Here is a 17,129-nt window from a genome sequence, read left to right on the forward strand (position 1 = left end):
AAAATGGTTGAAAACCACATAGAATAGCTTGTAGAGACGCATAATAGCATACAAAGTGGAAATAAAGTACCAAAAAGGCCAAAAACTTCATATTTTAGCCCGTCAAAAAATGGCCGCAAAGGCAATAGTATAGTATGGCGAAAAAAGTCAAATTTTGGCCTGTCCTTAAAATAGCTGAAAACCTCATAGAATAGTTTGTAGAGATGCATTTTAGTATATAAAGTGGGAATAAAGTCCAAAAAAGGCCAAAAACTTCATATTTTAGCGTGTCAAAAAAAATGGCCAACAAAGGCAATAGTATAGTATGGCTAAAAACGTCAAATTTTGGCCTGTCCTAAAAATGGCTGAAAACCACATAGAATAGCTTGTAGAGATGCATAATAGCATAGAAAGTGGGAATAAAGTCCAAAAAAGGCCAAAAACTTCATATTTTAGCATGTCAAAAAAATGGCCGCAAAGGCAATAGTATAGTATGGCGAAAAAAGTCAAATTTTGGCCCGTCCTAAAAATGGCTGAAAACCACATAGAATAGCTTGTAGAGACGCATAATAGCATACAAAGTGGGAATAAAGTCCAAAAAAGGCCAGAAACCTCATAATTTAGCATGTCAAAATTTGGCTAAAACCCACATAGTATAGTATGGCGAAACCTGTCAAATTTTGACATGTCCCGAAAATGGCTGAAAACCACATAGAATAACTCGCTTAGTCGCGTCATAGCATACAAAGTCGATAAAAAGTGCAAAAATGTCATAATTTTTTCATCAGGAAAAAATGGCCAGTATTATAGTATGGCGAAAAATGTCGAATTTCGACATGTCCCAAAAATGGCTGAAAACCACATCGAATAGCTTGTAGATTTGCATCATAGCATACAATGTTGAAACAAATGCCAAAAATCATTCTATGCCATGACGTGACTCAATGATATGTTGTTTTCAACCATTTTTGGGTCATGTCAACATTTGATGTTTTAAAACGTCATATTTTAGCATGTTGTATGGTATGGCATAGAATGGCAAAACCATCAAATATTGACATGCCCCAAAAATGGCTGGAAAAATCGTTAATGCTCATAGAGACATGTCACAATTTACAATGTCGAAATGTTACCATAGTGTTGTTTTAAGGAGCGGCAGCTCTTTAAGAGTCTGTGTTCCCCAGTTACTGAGACACACTAAATAATTGACAGCCAACTCAGACCTGCAAGAGAGTGGTTTATTAGACCGTCAGCCTGTATCTTTTACTTTTTCTCTTTTTTGAGTGATGTTTACCCCACGGTGTTTACTGTCTTGGTTGGCTAGACCGGGAGAGGCAGCCCTCTACCACGCGGGCTGACGAAATGTCCCCTGTCCCTCCCCTCTTTGGGGATCCAGGGCAGATCTGGGAGTTCCCCCAGTACTGCCATCCCCTGGGCTTTGTTTGAGTTTTTTTATTCACTCAGGGTCAGCCAAAGCCAAGCAGCAAACAGGTCGTTTGTCTTTTTTAGCTATTGACCGGTTTTTCAGAAAGATGAAAAGACAAACACCTAGGGTTGTTAGAAAAAGGTTAAAACTGCTCAAGGCAGGCTTTATTCAAGTATAACAATATCAAATACATAAATCAAAAATAACAGTTACCTCACTCCTTGTTAAAGGAGCTACAAATACCGTCTAACAGAGAATCTAAGCCAGATAATAAAAAAACACACAGGCATATAATGAATCAAAAGCGTCAAGAGCGAAAAAAAATCTCACAATAATCCTTTGTTCCTCTTTTATCAGGAGGTCCATCATCACTCTCTCCACTCTCTGTCTCTTCTCATTGGCTGGCCCAGGGATTTTGTAGAAACTTCCTTTTCTTTGGGGTGTCATGTTCAGGGTGTCATGTTCAGGTGGTTCCTGGTCAACGGTTGCTCAAATAGCTGCTGCTGCTGCTGATGACGATTCATAAACACGCCAAAAAGTCATTCTATAGCACAGGGTCGGAAATTTCAACAAAAGTTCATACTATAGCAAAGGATCATGTGAAAAAGTCTATACCACTATACTACTATACTATACTTAATCTCCAAAGAACTTTGATTTACTTCTTAAAGGTTGAATGAGCTCTGTTGTCAAGGAAGGTTCAATTGTATGTATTGTACATTGCATAAAAATGTAATACTAAAGCAAAAGGGCCACAATCTCGTCAAAAAGACGTACTGCAACACAGGGTCCAAAATTGCATCAGGAAGTCATACTGTAGCACAAGGTCCAAAAATTGCACCATAGAGTCATTCTTTAACACAGTGTTCAAAAACATTCCAAAAAGTCATATAATAGTTCAGGATCCAAAAGACATACTGTAGCACAGGGTCCAAAATCACGTCATAAAGACATACTGTAGCACAGAGTCCAAAATCATGTCAAAATGTCATACTCCAGCAAAAAGTCCAAACCTGCGTCAAAACGTCATACTAAAGTAAAGGATCAAAAATCACGCCAAAAAAACACTCTAAAGAGTCATACAATAGCACAGTGTCCAAACCTTAATTCCCTATTGCACGGTCCAAAATCATGTCAAAATGTCATACTCCAGCAAAAGGTCCAAAATTGTGTCAAAAAGTCATACTAAAGCGAAGGGTTCAAAATTGCACCAAAAATTCAAACTACAAACTGTAAAAGTCACACCATAGCATGCAGTCCAAAATTGCACTAAAAGGTCATACACAGGGTCCAAAATCATGTCAAAATGTCATACTAAAGCAAAGGGTCCAAATCTTGTCAAAATGTCATAATTAAGCAAAAGGTCCAAAATTGCATCAAAAAGTCATACTAAAGCAAAAGGTCTAAAATTGCGCCAAAAAGTCATACTAAAGCAAAGGGTCCAAAATCGCGCCAAAAGGTCATACCAGAGCACAGGGTCCAAAATCGCTCCTAAATGCGTTTCCTATTACAGGGTCCAAACTCACATCAGAAAGTCATACTATTGCAATAGGTCCAAAATAGCATCAAAAAGTCATAATAAAGCAAAGGGTCCAAAATCCCGCCAAAAAGTCATACTATAGGACAGGGTCCAAAATCTTGTCAAAATGTCATATTCAAGCAAAAGGTCCAACATTGCGTCAAAAAGTCATACTGCGGGTAAGAGTTTAAAAAAGCTCCAAAATGTCATTTAATAGTACAGGGTCCAAAATTGCGCCAAAAAGTCATACTAAAGCAAAAGGTCCACAATTGCGTCAAAAAGTCATACTAAAGCAAAGGGTCCAAAATTGTGCCAAAAAGTCATACTATAGCAAAGGGTCCAAATCATGTCAAAATGTCATAATTAAGCAAAAGGTCCAAAATTGCGTCAAAAAGTCATACTAAAGCAAAGGGTCCAAAATTGCATCAAAAAGCCATATTGTAGCACAGGGTCTGAAATTGCGCCAAAAAGTCATACTATAGCACAGGGATCTCAAATCGCCCCAAAAAGTCACTATAGGACAGGGTCCAAAGTCTTGTCAAAATGTCATACTCAAGCAAAAGGTCCAACATTGTGTCAAAAAGTCATACTGCGGCACAGGGTCCAAAATCGCACAAAAAGTATTTCTATAGCACAGGTTTCAAAAATGCTCTAAATAGTCAAGCATTAGCACAGGGTCCAAACTCGATCCCAGGACAGCTGAGAGACATAGTCTCTCCAGCATGTCCTGGGACTACCCCGGGGCCTCCTAGCGGTAGTAGCAGCAGCTACTCCGAGCTCCTCCCGGATGACCGAGCCTCTTACCCTATCTCTAAGGGAGAGCCCAGCCACCCTACAGAGGAAGCTCATTTCGGCCGCTTGTACCCGCGCTCTTGTTCTTTCGGTCACTATCCAAAGCTTGTGACCATAGGTGAGGGTAGGAACGAAGATTGACCAGTAAATCGAGAGCTTCGTCTTTCGGCTCAGCTCCCTCTTCACCACGACAGATCGGTGCAGAGTCCGCATTACTGCAGACGCTGCTCCGATCCGCCTGTCGATCTCTCACTCCATCCTTCCCTCACTTGTGAACAAGACCCCGAGGTACTTAAAGTCCTCCACTTGGGGCTGGATCTCATCCTCAATCTGGAGAGGGCACTCCACCCTTTTCCGGCTGAGAACATTGGCCTTGGATTTGGAGGTGCTGATTTTCATCCCGGCCGCTTCACGCTCGGCTACGAACCGATCCAGTGAGAGCTGGAGGTCATGGCCTGATGAAGCCAACAGGACCACATCATCTGCAAAAAGCAGGGACACAATCCTGAGGTCACCAAACCGGACCCCCTCAACACCCTGGCTGCGCCTAGAAATTCTGTCCATGGAAGTTATGAACAGAATCAGTGACAAAGGGAAGCCCTGGCAGAGTCCAACCCTCACCGGAAATGAGTCCAACTCACTGCCGGCAATGTGGACCAAGCTCTGGCACCAGTCATACAGTGAATGGACGGCCCGTATCAGGGGGTCCGAAACCCCATATTCCCGGAGACCCCCCCACAGGACTCCCCGAGGGACACGATCGAATGCCTTCTCCAAGTCTACAAAGCACATGTGGACTGGTTGGGCAAACCCCCATGCACCCTCAAGGACCCTGCCAAGGGTCCAGAGCTGGTCCACAGTTCCACAACCGGGGCGAAAACCGCATTGCTCCTCCTGAATCTGGGGTTCGACTGTCCGGTGGAACCTCCTCTCTAGCACCCCTGAATAGACTTTTCCAGGGAGGCTGAGGAGTGTGATCCCCCTGTAGTTGGAACACACCCCCTGGTCCTCCTTTAAAAGAGGGACCACCACCCCGGTCTGCCAGTCCAGAGGTACTGCCCCCGATGTCCACGCAATGTTGCAGAGTTGTGTCAACCACGACAGCCCCACAACATTCAGGGCCGAAAAGAACTCCGGGCGGATCTCATCCACCACCGGGGCCGTGCTACCGAGGAGCTTTTTGACCACCTTAGCAACCTCAGCCCCAGAGATAGAAGAGCCCACCCCCGAGTCCCCAGGCCCTTCTTCCTCACTGGAAGGCATATCGGTGGGATTGAGGAGGTCTTCGAAGTATTCCTTCCACCGATCCACAACATGCCGAGTCGAGGTCAGCAGCGCCCCGTCCCCACCATACACAGTGTTGAAAGAGCACCGCTTCCCCCTCCTGAGATGCCGGATGGTGGTCCAGAACTTCTTCGAAGCTGTCCGGAAGTCGTTCTCATGGCCTCGCTGAACTCCTCCCAGGCCCGGGTTTTCGCCTCGGCTACCGCCACAGCTGCACTCAGCTTGGCCTGCTGGTACCTGTCTGCTGCCTCCAGAGTCCCACAGGCCAAGAAGGCCCGATAGGACTCCTTCTTCAGCTTGACGGCATCCCTTACCACCGGTGTCCACCAACAGGTTCGGGTGTTGCTGCCCTGACAGGCACCGACCACCCTACGGCCACAACACCGGTCGGCCGCCTCAGCAATGGAGGCACGGAACATGGCCCACTCGGACTCATTGTCCCCCGCCCCCCCCGGGACATGGTCGAAGCTCTTCCGGAGGAGGATTTGAAGCTCCTTCTGAGGGGGAGACTCTGCCAGACATTCCCAGCAGACCCTCACAATGCGTTTGGGTCTGCCAGGTCTGACCGGCATCCTCCCCCACCATCGGAGCCAACTCACCACCAGATGGTGATCGGTTGACAGCTCCGCCTCTCTCTTCACCTGAGTGTCCAAGGCATGCGGCCGCAAGTCTGACGATGCAACTACAAAGTCGATCATCGAACTGTGGCTTAGGGTGTCCTGATGCCAAGTGTGCATATGGAGACCCTTATGCTTGAACATGGTGTTTGTTATGGACAATCTGTGGCAAGCACAGAAGTCCAATAACAAAACACCACTCGGGTTCAGATCGGGGTGGCCATTCCCCCAGATCACGCCCTTCCAGGTCTCACTGTCGTTGCCAACGTGAGTGTTGAAGTCCCCCAGCAGAACGAGGAAGTGCCCAGAAGGAGCACTCTCCAGCACCCCCTCTAAATACTCCAAAAAGGGTGGATACTCTGAACTGCTGCTTGGACCGTAGGCACAAACAACAGTCAGGATCCGAACCCCCACCCAAAGGCGGAGGGAGGCTACCCTCTCGTTCACGGGGGTAAACTCCAACATACAGGCACCAAGCCGGGGGGCAATAAGTAAGTCGCAGTTTAGCATCTTGATAAAATGTCAATGTCATAGTAAAGTGGTATGCTGAAAAAGTAATCGTGTAGTATGTTCAATAAAAGTCGTACACCAGTGAGGAAGTAGGTCATCTATTGCCCTTGACTGTGACCATACCTGTGTATTCCAGTGTGTAGTTTAGGAGCTCAGTACCTGGTACAGGTCTGCAGTCCCCTGAAAACACAAAGAGAAAGAGACAGTTAGTGGACAGGTACGTTTCAGTCATATAGGGCGTCTACGGGTATCAGACACTGAAGTTAGAGAAAATAGTCCATGTTACAAATGTTAAAAAAGTCAATATTTTAAATGTAAAAAAACCCAAAAATTCATAGTACAGTGTGTCTCTAAATTTCATAGTACACCATAATGAAAAAACTGTTAGAAGGGTCAATATTTTCAATGTCCAAAAAAGTCATAGTATATTATGTTGAAATAAAGTTGCTTCTATTTGAACTCGTGTTCACGAAAAGCTTCATTTCATTGAGCTGTGGCACAGCTTGACTCAAAACTAAAGTGTTTTCACAGACGTGGATGTTAACGGTACATGCAACCTGACTGGTCAGTGGAGAAATACAACCTCGAGGCTGCACTTTTAGTTTTGCCAGAAACAGCCCCAAAATCGCTATAACCAAACTCACAAGGTTCCATTTCAACGCTGTAAAACACACGTCAGTCAAAGTCGGCAGGAACCAGATTGGTTCGTTTTTCCACATTGTTAAGTCACTTACTGGTTGAAATAAGCCTTAAATTCATCCAGTAAGATGTGAAAATATGCCAGCTCTAAATAGAAGTAAAATTCTACAACTGTTTTAATGTTTTGTACAAGAAAAAATATGAATGACATTTATTTAGACTTAATAACTTGACACCTAATAAATCTATAACTGCATGAAACCCTCTCTCTCCCGCCGCCCTCAGATCATCAGTGAGGATCAGTTCCGTCAGCTGGAGAAGATCAAGACCATCGGCTCCACCTACATGGCGGCCTCCGGCCTCAATGACTCTACATACGACAAGACAGGGCGCTCGCACATCCGCGCCCTGGCTGACTACGCCATGAGGCTGATGGACCAAATGAAATACATCAATGAGCACTCCTTTAACAATTTCAAGATGAAAATAGGTGAGTTTCAGAGAACGCTGCTACTGTTGCTCAGTTAATATGATATACATATATATATATATATATATATATATATATATATATATATATATATATATATATATATATATATATATATATATATATATATAATATTTAATCAGTTTTCAAAAAATAAAGTATCATTTTGTCAACCAAATTTTTTTTGGTTTACAAGCCAACTAACAAATACTTAATATAGTATATAAAATGTTGTGATTATAGCATTAATAAAAACTAGTAAACATTGATACGATTATTTATCTGTCAACAGAAGAATAACTATTGAATTTGATATTAATTTGCCATGTATTAATGATGGTTATTACAAAGTGTTATTATTTGGTCATTTGTTTTCTTTCTTAGGTCTTAATATTGGCCCTGTGGTTGCCGGGGTGATCGGAGCCAGGAAGCCTCAGTATGACATTTGGGGGAACACGGTGAACGTGGCGAGCCGCATGGACAGTACAGGAGTACCCGAGAGGATCCAGGTGAAGTGAAACACTGCACTGACAAAATACTCTCTTACAGGGATAGTTCTGATCTTTTTAGGTGGGGTTGTATTTAGTACTTGGGTATCCATAGTCAAAATGTGAGTATTATAAGTAATAAGTCAAAAATATAAATATGCAGTAGATATTGGTCAGTACGCTCCTAGTTTGGAGAAACAGACTGGAGTTACTGCGTGAAACCTAAGACATGCACTGCTGTGAGCGGAGGCAGCAGGGACGAGTCACCTAAAAAAATTAGTTTAAATTTAAATTATTTTTTTGTTTGTTTGTTTTTTCTCTCTGTTGACATTGTTATTGTCTTTTTTGTTATTGCTTGAGCCATGATGGGGGGGGGGTTAGGGGAGGGCAGTTTGGGGGGACTGTTGTAAATTGAATATGTACAGCTTTTTGTGTATATTGATAAGTCATTAAAAAGAGGTTTGAAAAAGAAAATTAAGGTATTTTCAGTTTAAAGGTGTGATATATTTGGAATACTTTCACTCCTATAATTTGCCATCAGTGTTTTCTGATATGCTATACTATGGCATTTTTCATCAATTTGACATCCATTACTATTGCGATTTTTATCATACCATATTCTAACTTTTTTAGACATTTTAAACAGTGGTTTTTTAAACATTTTTTTCCGACATCCATTACTATTGCTATTTTTTGACCTACTATACTATGACTTTTTACACACATACAGCGAGCAGCAGCAGCAACAAACAGTCTGATACTAGCACACTGAAAACGGCGACGGAGGGTTGTTGTCAGAGAACGCCGCAGTAAGCAAACACATAGTGGACGGTCGTTTTGGTTTGGCCAGTGGAGTTCGCAACAAGCCGATTTCCTGCCTGAACACTCAACGTGCCTTTCGCTCTTAAACCAGCCACTGTAGATTAAACATGCTGAGTCGCATGTGATTTAGTCGAGCCGAGGTCGGCCAATTCACACCGCAACGTTAAAAAACTGTTTAGTTTCGTTGACAATCTTTGGTCTGAAGTGGGTTTAACTTAACTCTGATGATCGGATTGAAAACCTAACTCTGCACAGGACTACACATATACTGTTTACCTGCAATGCCTGCAGTCTTGAAAAGTGTCTGATACCTGTAGACACCCTAAATGAACCTGAAATAAACCTGTCCACTAACTGTCTCCTCATCTCTGTGTCCACAGGTGACTGCAGACCTGTACCAGGTACTGAGCTCCTATAACTACACACTAGAATACAGAGGTTTGGTCACAGTTAAAGGCAAAGGAGAGATGATGACCTACTTCCTCACTGGCGGACCATCTAGCAGTTAACCCCTCCACTGAACTCCGCCTCTGACATAACGAGCAGGCTCATGGACCTCCGATAGCTTATGGCGGACTGAGACGGACCGAAGCGTCCCCTCTCACAGCGCCGATCTTTTCTTAACTGAGGCCACAGTGGGGGACGGATGAGAGTATTCATCCCAAAGCTCAGCCTGCAGAGGACGCTATGAGCGGGAGAGGCCTAGCTAGCCTGAATCTGCCATTGAGACCAAAGATGTCCAATCAGTGCATAAAGACAGATGTCGCCAGCTGTGTGAGTTAAGGTCCTAACGGAAGAATGTTCTCGAAGAAATTTAATTTGCTTCAATCTGCCAGAGTTTCAAAGGGTTTTGGGACAAACCTGCGGCAGGACATGAACTATGCCACTTCCTGTCTTTCTCTCTGCCTTTCTCCTGCTGAAGTATATATGTACATGTAAAACACTGACAGTTTTATGTGTATGTATATGATTTTCTGTACTGTATGTTAAACACATTGTGTCCATGTTGTCGTGGTCCAGGTACGAATCTCTCAAGTGTGGACACTCAGCCAGCACCGCAGCACTATCCGTCCTTTTATCGATATCTGATCAGTAATTAACAGAATGACGGAGGAGTAATGGTACGAGTCCACAGGGGCGTTCTTGGACGTGAAAGGTCACGCTGCTTCCCAGCATTGGACGCTTGACAGCTGTGTTACTGAGTACATGGTCTGTGTGCTCCTAGATTTGAATCTAGATGGCGTTCGGAAGCGTTCTCTGACGTTACAAAAAAAGTTTACCACAGTGTGCTTCTGAGAACATTTAAAGTGAGAAATAAGCCATGCAGCTGCAGAATTTGTCTTCATTTTAGATAAAAATCATTTATTTTTTTCAAGTTTTTTGGGAGTATCCAGAGGTGGCGAGTCACGCTGGACACAACTAATTTGTATGAAATAGCCTAAATTGATACATTTATGCTCTTTTAAAAGGCAATGCAGCGCTACCAGAATGCATTGCACGGCTGCTTACACAGACACTGAGTGGGAGGCGTAGAAATGACGGATCCTGTGGATGCGTACCACAAGGCTGAATTCACATCAAATCCATTGCTGCAGAAAAATGAAAAAATAAATAAAAAACATGGCGGCATGAAACAAATTAAAGTTTTAGAAGAACGAAACTCAACTAAAAGCTGCCAGTCACATGACCTTCAATCAGACCAAGAGACGCCCACAATCCACAGAAACAAGTGATTCAGTCTCTTCCTATCTTTGACGCTAGTAAGCTACAAAAGTATAGTGATAAAAGAAGCACAACACTCACCGGTAACATCCAGCGTCCGCCGGCCGATCTTCTCCCGCACATGGACTTTTCTCTCTCTGTTGTGACGGTAGTCTCGCTGAAAAGCGGCAATAACATCACCAGCGCCTTTCTAAAAAAAACAGAAAATAAAAAGAGAGATTTTTGACTTGAAGTGCTGAGCGGCCGTCAAAAAAGGCAGAGTGCTCTGGAAAGACACCGAGCTCAGCGCTTTTTCTTTAGGCGGCACATGCAGCTGCATGCTGCCAACCTCAAAAGGAACAATTGAATAAAAAGACACCGGTGCTGCGAAAAACGTGAGAGACAGCGGGATGAGAGCAGCCCACAGACGGTCCCGCTGCAGCTCTACCAGCACAGACCGATCCTAGTTCTATGGGAAACACTAAATGCTCATAAGAAAAAGCCCCAAATCTCAGACAGCATCGCAAATATTTTGCAGTTTCAATTTCAATTTAATTTATTTTAAATCTTTAAATACTGTAACTTGTATGGCAATTTTTTTGGAAAAGCTGCAGTAAAATGAGGCATTTCAGGCCACAATAATCCCAAAAGAGCCCTCAGAGGAGAGCACTCGCTTTGTGTGCACGCACGTCTTTTGTGGCGGTAAAAATACAGCGATGATAGTCTAAAGGAATTCTACTGAGTCAACACAAACAAATGTACTGAAGACCAATAATCAGCTGCTGAGTTGGGGAAACTGGCTTTCTCTCCACCCTCCAGTCCCCCGAAAATGAGCCATTAAGGGACACTCCCACTGCCAAAAACCTTGCAACTATTTGACGCAGATTTGATGTGAATTCAGCCTAACGATCGACAAAGAGGTTGAGAATGTCCCTCAGAGACAGTTCAAACTGCTTTATTGTACGCACAGAGAGAAACGCTCTGCAGTGTTTACAGGAAGCTTCTCGTAAAAATCCACAAACTTACACAACAGTATCGACAACATATACACACACGAAACACAAAGAGGATGTCAATGAAGAGCTTTTCTAATCTTCGGCATTTTGTATTTTGACTTCAGAACACCAAACCCTATCAGATATTTTAAGATTCTATATTTTGTACATTAATATATTAGAGAGCTATCTATAAACACCGACGTGTATTCAGATGTACATACTGTATGACTCATGTCGGGATTTTCACGAGTCCTCGCTGGTCCTAGCAAAACGCCGCAGCTGACGTCCTGTTTGGCTTCAGCAGATCGACGCACCTGAATGCTGAAGTTTTTCTTTTGTGCAGGAAGTAAGCAATTAAGCTGATCAGATGTTTCTGATCATTTCTGTCAAACCCGGAGAGCGCGCACTTTGAATGACAGACTAGAGGACGCGAATGCATCTGTCTTTTTGCACTCCAGTGCTTTCAGCCGTCCACCCCTCCCTGCATCGCTCCACACCCCCCTTCTTGCTTGCTCAATCAGATGGTACGACCCAATGAATGTCCAACGATCTCCGATGAGGCCTTTAATATGAACTCTATACTGACGACGGTGATGATGCTCATCCTGTGGACGGGGACAGACGAGCCCGTGTGGAAATGTGCCCTTTTATCTACTGTTGTTTTTTTTTTCTTTCTGCAGTATTACTCAGCATGTCATCAGACAAACTGTCTTTCACCCGCCACTTTCACAGATTTTAATGAGGTTTTTTTTGTTAAGATATTTCCAAACACTACAGCTGGTTCTGTTTGTCTTGGCTGAGTCACAGAGAACAGTAATCAGCGAATGTCTGGACAGAGTGTCAAGGTTTTACCCAAGAATATTACTGTATAAAGTACATTTGTGCAAGGGGCTGCAAAGAACATTTTAACTGCAAAGTGACCTTTTGTATTAATTACTCATCAAGTGTTACCTTGAATCCATGAATAAAACTTTGTTTTTCTCACCTCCTCCACAATGAAAAGAGAATCCAAAAAAGGTTTACATTCTTTATGAATCGTAGTCGTAGGAGTCTGTGTTTAAAAAGCCACATGATATCAAATATTAAACTCTCACACAACTCGTTTAGTATAATCCAAGTCTCATTTATCCAGTGGTATTCTCAGTACTTCCCAAAAACACGCATTTTAATTAAAGCATTACAATTTAAAACACTTCCCCCTTCAGGCAGCACACTACATGACCCTGCACGAGACTGTACTGTTTTAAATCAGAGTGTTTAAGTAAAAATGCATGTGTTTAGGTACTGAGCATAAGCTACTACAGCTGAGGGTTAATTTAGATTTAAGACTTTTTTAATACCACTCTGAATAAAAAACAACCAAAGTGACAGGGAAAAAAAAAGTCAAGCAAAAATCATGACTTTCTTGTTTCGTGGCACGGATAGAGACGAGCTGGGAAATAGCTGCCGTTTGTGGTGGGAGGTTTTGACAAATTTGCGTTTCTCACTCACATCTCACATTTCACTGCCTCAATTTGTGTTTGAAAAATGTTTTTGCATAAAATATGCAAAAGCTTCATATGAATTGCACTGTACCGATTTCAGGCATGCTTATAAAGCTTGGTTTCTTAAAAAAAGCCAATTTTTCACTTCTTTTCACCTTTCACTACCATATGCAGAGTACAGTGACAGCGAGCTAAGTGTTATCAATGCAAGAGGTATTAGGTAACGCATTTTAAAATTATAGATGTCACCAATTATTTTTGGACCTCACAGTGTAACAGCAAAAAAAAAAAGCGTAAAATTATACTTCCCATCACGCCTTTTTAGGACGTTTGAACGACTGATATCAGACTTAAGATCTTTACATGAATAAATTCAATGCTTTTAATACTTTTTAAGGGACCACTGGAGACTTCGATAATACTGCAAGAGTTGTGTGAGAGTTTGTAAACGGATGTTTTTATATAGTTTTAATTTCGTTAAATGCAGACCCTGAACATTTACCTTTTTTGGATTCTCTGTTCACTGTGGAGGACAAAAACATTTTCTCAACAAATTCAAGGTTACACGCAGTGAGGTTATATACAAATGGTGTTTCTTTTAACACTAGCATTATTTGATATTTTGTGGTTCTCATGAAAAGAACAAAATCATCAAATTGTCAGAAAATCTTGAGCGATTATCTGACTTTTCTATTTCTGCTCCACACTGCGCCCTCAGGGTCGAGCGTTCCCGTGAAGACATAAATCTTTGAAACACTGGAACAACTGTTGTTTTTAGCAAACGCTACTCAAACACAAGCAAATAAATCATTTATTGGGACTATTTGTGTATTGAATACACATTTATTGCTCTAAGGTATTGTGTATTAACTGGGATTGACACAAAATGAAAAACAGCGTTTGGAGCCTTTATGGTGCCACTGAAACATTAACAGACTTCAGTGTTTAAAAAGAATTCATTAATAAATTGGTACACTTCAAATAGTTGTTACAATTAATTTTGGTAATTGGTGACTCTAGACTAAATAGAAAATCAAAAAAATAATAAAACATTCATATATAATTAAATATTAAATTATGTCATTAAAACCCACAGAGCAGCAGCAGGAGCTCTGATTGGTCAGCTGTAATGTTTTCAGTCTGGCCAATCAGAGCTCTGCAGCTGCTCTGTAGGTGGGACCTTAATTTGATTTTTTAATAAAAACTAATCTTGAAATGGAAACTGTGAATGTGAAGTGGGGAATTAACACACTGCTGGAAGGAATATATTAGGCAGACACATCTGTAAATGAAATAACAAAAAGCAAAATATTTTTTCTGTTTGATTTGAACATTTTATTCATTAAAGGTTTGAAAGATCTAAAGGTAATTTAAAGTCACATTAGGTAGAAGAATTATTAAATTATTTATAAATATGCTGAACACTTGGTGGCATGATCAGTTCATTGATGATTTTGGTCTTGTCATGGGAAAATATATATATTTGCACCTGCATTATCCTTTAATTTAGTTTGTTTTGCTTTTAGTTTCCTGATTGAAAACAAAAAGAGAAACTCGGCATTCTTTCCAAACATTTGCTGCTTTGGGTCTGTAGAATGAGATAAACTTTGCACTGGTCCACTCTGATGGTTTCGGTTTCATTTATGTACTATACAGCTGCAACCATTATCTTCACACACTACTACTAAAACTTTAAGAGACAGTTCAACCCAAAAAATTAAAAAATACATACGTTTCCTCTTCTCTGTAGTGCTGTTTATCGTTCTCGACTGGCTGTAGAGACGTCTGCCTTCTCTCCAGTACATTGGATCTAGATTGCAATCAGCCTGTGGAGCTCAAAGTTTCAAAAAATGTATTTAAAAAAACTTTAAACTTCAACATCAATGTCTCTTTCCAGAAAATCAGGACCTGGTTACTCAAGATAATCCACAGATCTCTCATGGGGAAGCGTGCATCTACTATTTGCTCAACTTGCACCAGTGTTACTGTAGTTCCCTTACGTTTAGTACATGTTTAGTTACTGCCCTACGGCAGTAACTAAACATGGAACTAATTACTTTTTACATTAAATAACACAATTACAATTACCAAAATTTAAATGGGCTTGTTACTTGAAACTTGTGTCTTGACATTGTCTTGTCATAGCAGACAAATGCAGCATATAGACCGTATTTTTTTTCCCATTTATTCTCTAACGTAACTCAAAAAGCTCCGACAGTCCTACATGTTTGTTTTTTTCTTCGAGTAAAGATTAAATTCCATCTTAAAACTTGCCAGCAGTTGGTCCTCTGACTTAAGTTTTTTTTTCTTAGCCTACATCTGCTGCTAGAGGCTACAAACATCCTTTCATTTTATAGTAATAGTTTCCTAATATAAGAAAATCTTGTGTTGATTCTCTACTGACCAATCAACTGACTACAGTGTTTTTAACTCCACCTGTTAGTATCAGATCTGTATGCCGGGTTCCCCAAGTAGAGCGCTGACCAAAAACAAGCCAAAGGTACTACAGGTACCAATGGCTATATCAGTCAAGTTTTCGACAGATGTCACTGAAGAAAAGTTGACTGATATTCCTTGATTTCAACAGACGTCACTGCCGATACTGGTTTTACCTGTTTTTGGACCACTTCACCTGATTTCTTGGCAAAAATGTTATTTCACTCAACTTTACGTGCTTAATTATTAATCTACAGCCAAATGATAGTTTATGGCATAAATAAAATAAAACATTGGCTGATATATTCATCTGCTGAAGTAATTAAATGTCACCTGTTCTGGGTGAGACTTGAACCAGCAACCTCTGGCACACTAACCCCCTGACTTATCCACTAAGCCAAACATCCAGACACTTGACATATTTTCGATGTTCTATTTACGTCTGTATTGGCAGTAAACTCTGTCAAAAACATCACCGATAGATGAGTCAAGCCAATAATGACTTCTATCAGCAGAGCAGACATATATTAACCGATATTTTATACCATAAAAGTCAAATGTTCCAAACAAGACTTGAACCAGCAACTTCTGATACACTGACCCCTCGACTTATCCACTAAGCCAAACACCCAGACACTAGATCCCTTTTTGATGTTCTATTTACCTCTGTATCAGCAGCGAACTCTTGAAAACACTACCAATATATGAGTCAAACTGATAATCAACTAAGTCCTTGGCAGGGAAAGTCAGTATTCAGTACATGAGAATGCAGGAGACAAGGAAGCGTTTTTTAACTGTTTTAAATGTTTGTTGCAAGGTACGCCATCGGTGACTTCTTTCAGCAGTGCAGACATATATCAGCTGATATTTTTTTTTATTTATACCATAAAAGTCACTGTTACTAACCAGGTCCTGATTTCTGGAAAGAGACATTGCTCTAAAGTTTTTCAAATGCTTTTTTTGGCACTTTGTCTTCTCTCTGGTATAATGTTACTAACTACATGTGCTCAGCTCAGACATCACTACAGCTGATATCTCCAACACTCGGCAACTCACAGAAAAAATCTAAACAGATAAACTACGCTGCAGGTAAGAAAAAAATATGTATTTTTGATTTTGAGGTGAACTGTCCCTTTAAAGGTACACCATGCAGGAATTGTTGCTTACGGTTTGTAAACAGAGATAAATACTCAACCACACTGTTGTAGTGGGTCATAATGATGGAGAGCAGTCACTAATGTATGAGTCAGTCTATATGTTGTTTTGTTTTTTAGGACAATCCTGCAGAGTATACCTTTAAGTGTCATCCCATGTGACTCATTGAATGCCCTCAACACCCATGTGACCGTTTTTTTTCTGTTGATTGTGCGGAAATGTGCCATTAGAAAACATACAAGGTTGGAGAGAAGGATCAGAGAGGAGGGGTGAGGATACGAGAGGACTGAGGTTTAAGGATGAAGAGAAACTCGCCTCTTTTCACATTTACAGCTGAGGATCCTCATGATGATAAAGGTGAGGCAGCGTCTGTGACAAAAAACATCTGGGGTTGTTTCTGTTGTCATGCCAAACACTATGCTCTTCTTCTTCTTCTTTTTTTTACAGTCAAATAAACTGCTGAGATGTTTCACAGGTACATGATTTAATCTGGTTTCTTTTCTGCATAATCTGCTCGTGTTGTCAGGTCACTGACTGGATTTAGATGAATGTCTGTTTGCTTTGTGCGAGCTGTTGTCTCAGCGCTCTGCAGAATACTTACAGGATGTCCACAGGTCCGTTTCTTTAGTAATGGCAATGCACCTTAACCCTTTGAAAACTGAGCACATTGGTTTGATTTCTTTAACAAACATGGAAAAAAGGCAATGAGCAACTCAACAAGAAATGACAACAAAAGTTAGAACAAAAAAGCAAAAAGATCAAAGAAAGTCACCTGACAATTAACAAGAA

General features: G+C 41.3%; 2 protein-coding genes across 4 annotated transcripts in view; one reads left to right on the forward strand and one right to left on the reverse strand.

Moving 5' to 3' along the window:
• The window catches only part of adcy5 (adenylate cyclase 5), a 130,937-nt gene extending 114,119 nt beyond the window's left edge, over positions 1-16,818 (forward strand). For both annotated transcript variants that reach the window (XM_042494316.2, XM_088083651.1), the window contains exons 19-21: positions 7,052-7,256; positions 7,641-7,765; positions 8,947-16,818. In XM_042494316.2, coding sequence (XP_042350250.1) covers positions 7,052-7,256; positions 7,641-7,765; positions 8,947-9,075 — 459 coding nt within the window. In that variant the 3' untranslated portion in view covers positions 9,076-16,818. The remainder of the gene's footprint in view (positions 1-7,051; positions 7,257-7,640; positions 7,766-8,946) is intronic.
• sec22a (SEC22 homolog A, vesicle trafficking protein) overlaps positions 1,544-17,129 on the reverse strand; it is a 35,462-nt gene continuing 19,876 nt past the window's right edge. The window contains exons 7-9 of one of the 2 annotated variants that reach the window (XM_088083652.1): positions 10,370-10,478; positions 6,251-6,307; positions 1,544-1,911 (exon numbers count right to left, since the gene is read on the reverse strand). In XM_088083652.1, coding sequence (XP_087939778.1) covers positions 1,895-1,911; positions 6,251-6,307; positions 10,370-10,478 — 183 coding nt within the window. In that variant the 3' untranslated portion in view covers positions 1,544-1,894. Of the gene's footprint in view, positions 1,915-6,250; positions 6,308-10,369; positions 10,479-17,129 lie in introns of both variants that reach the window. The other variant, XM_088083655.1, reaches the window with a different exon arrangement.

Source organism: Plectropomus leopardus, chromosome 10 (genome assembly GCF_026936395.1).
Source record: "Plectropomus leopardus strain MGB_pleo_1.0 chromosome 10, ASM2693639v1, whole genome shotgun sequence".
In the NCBI taxonomy this organism is placed as follows: Eukaryota; Metazoa; Chordata; class Actinopteri; order Perciformes; family Serranidae; genus Plectropomus; species Plectropomus leopardus.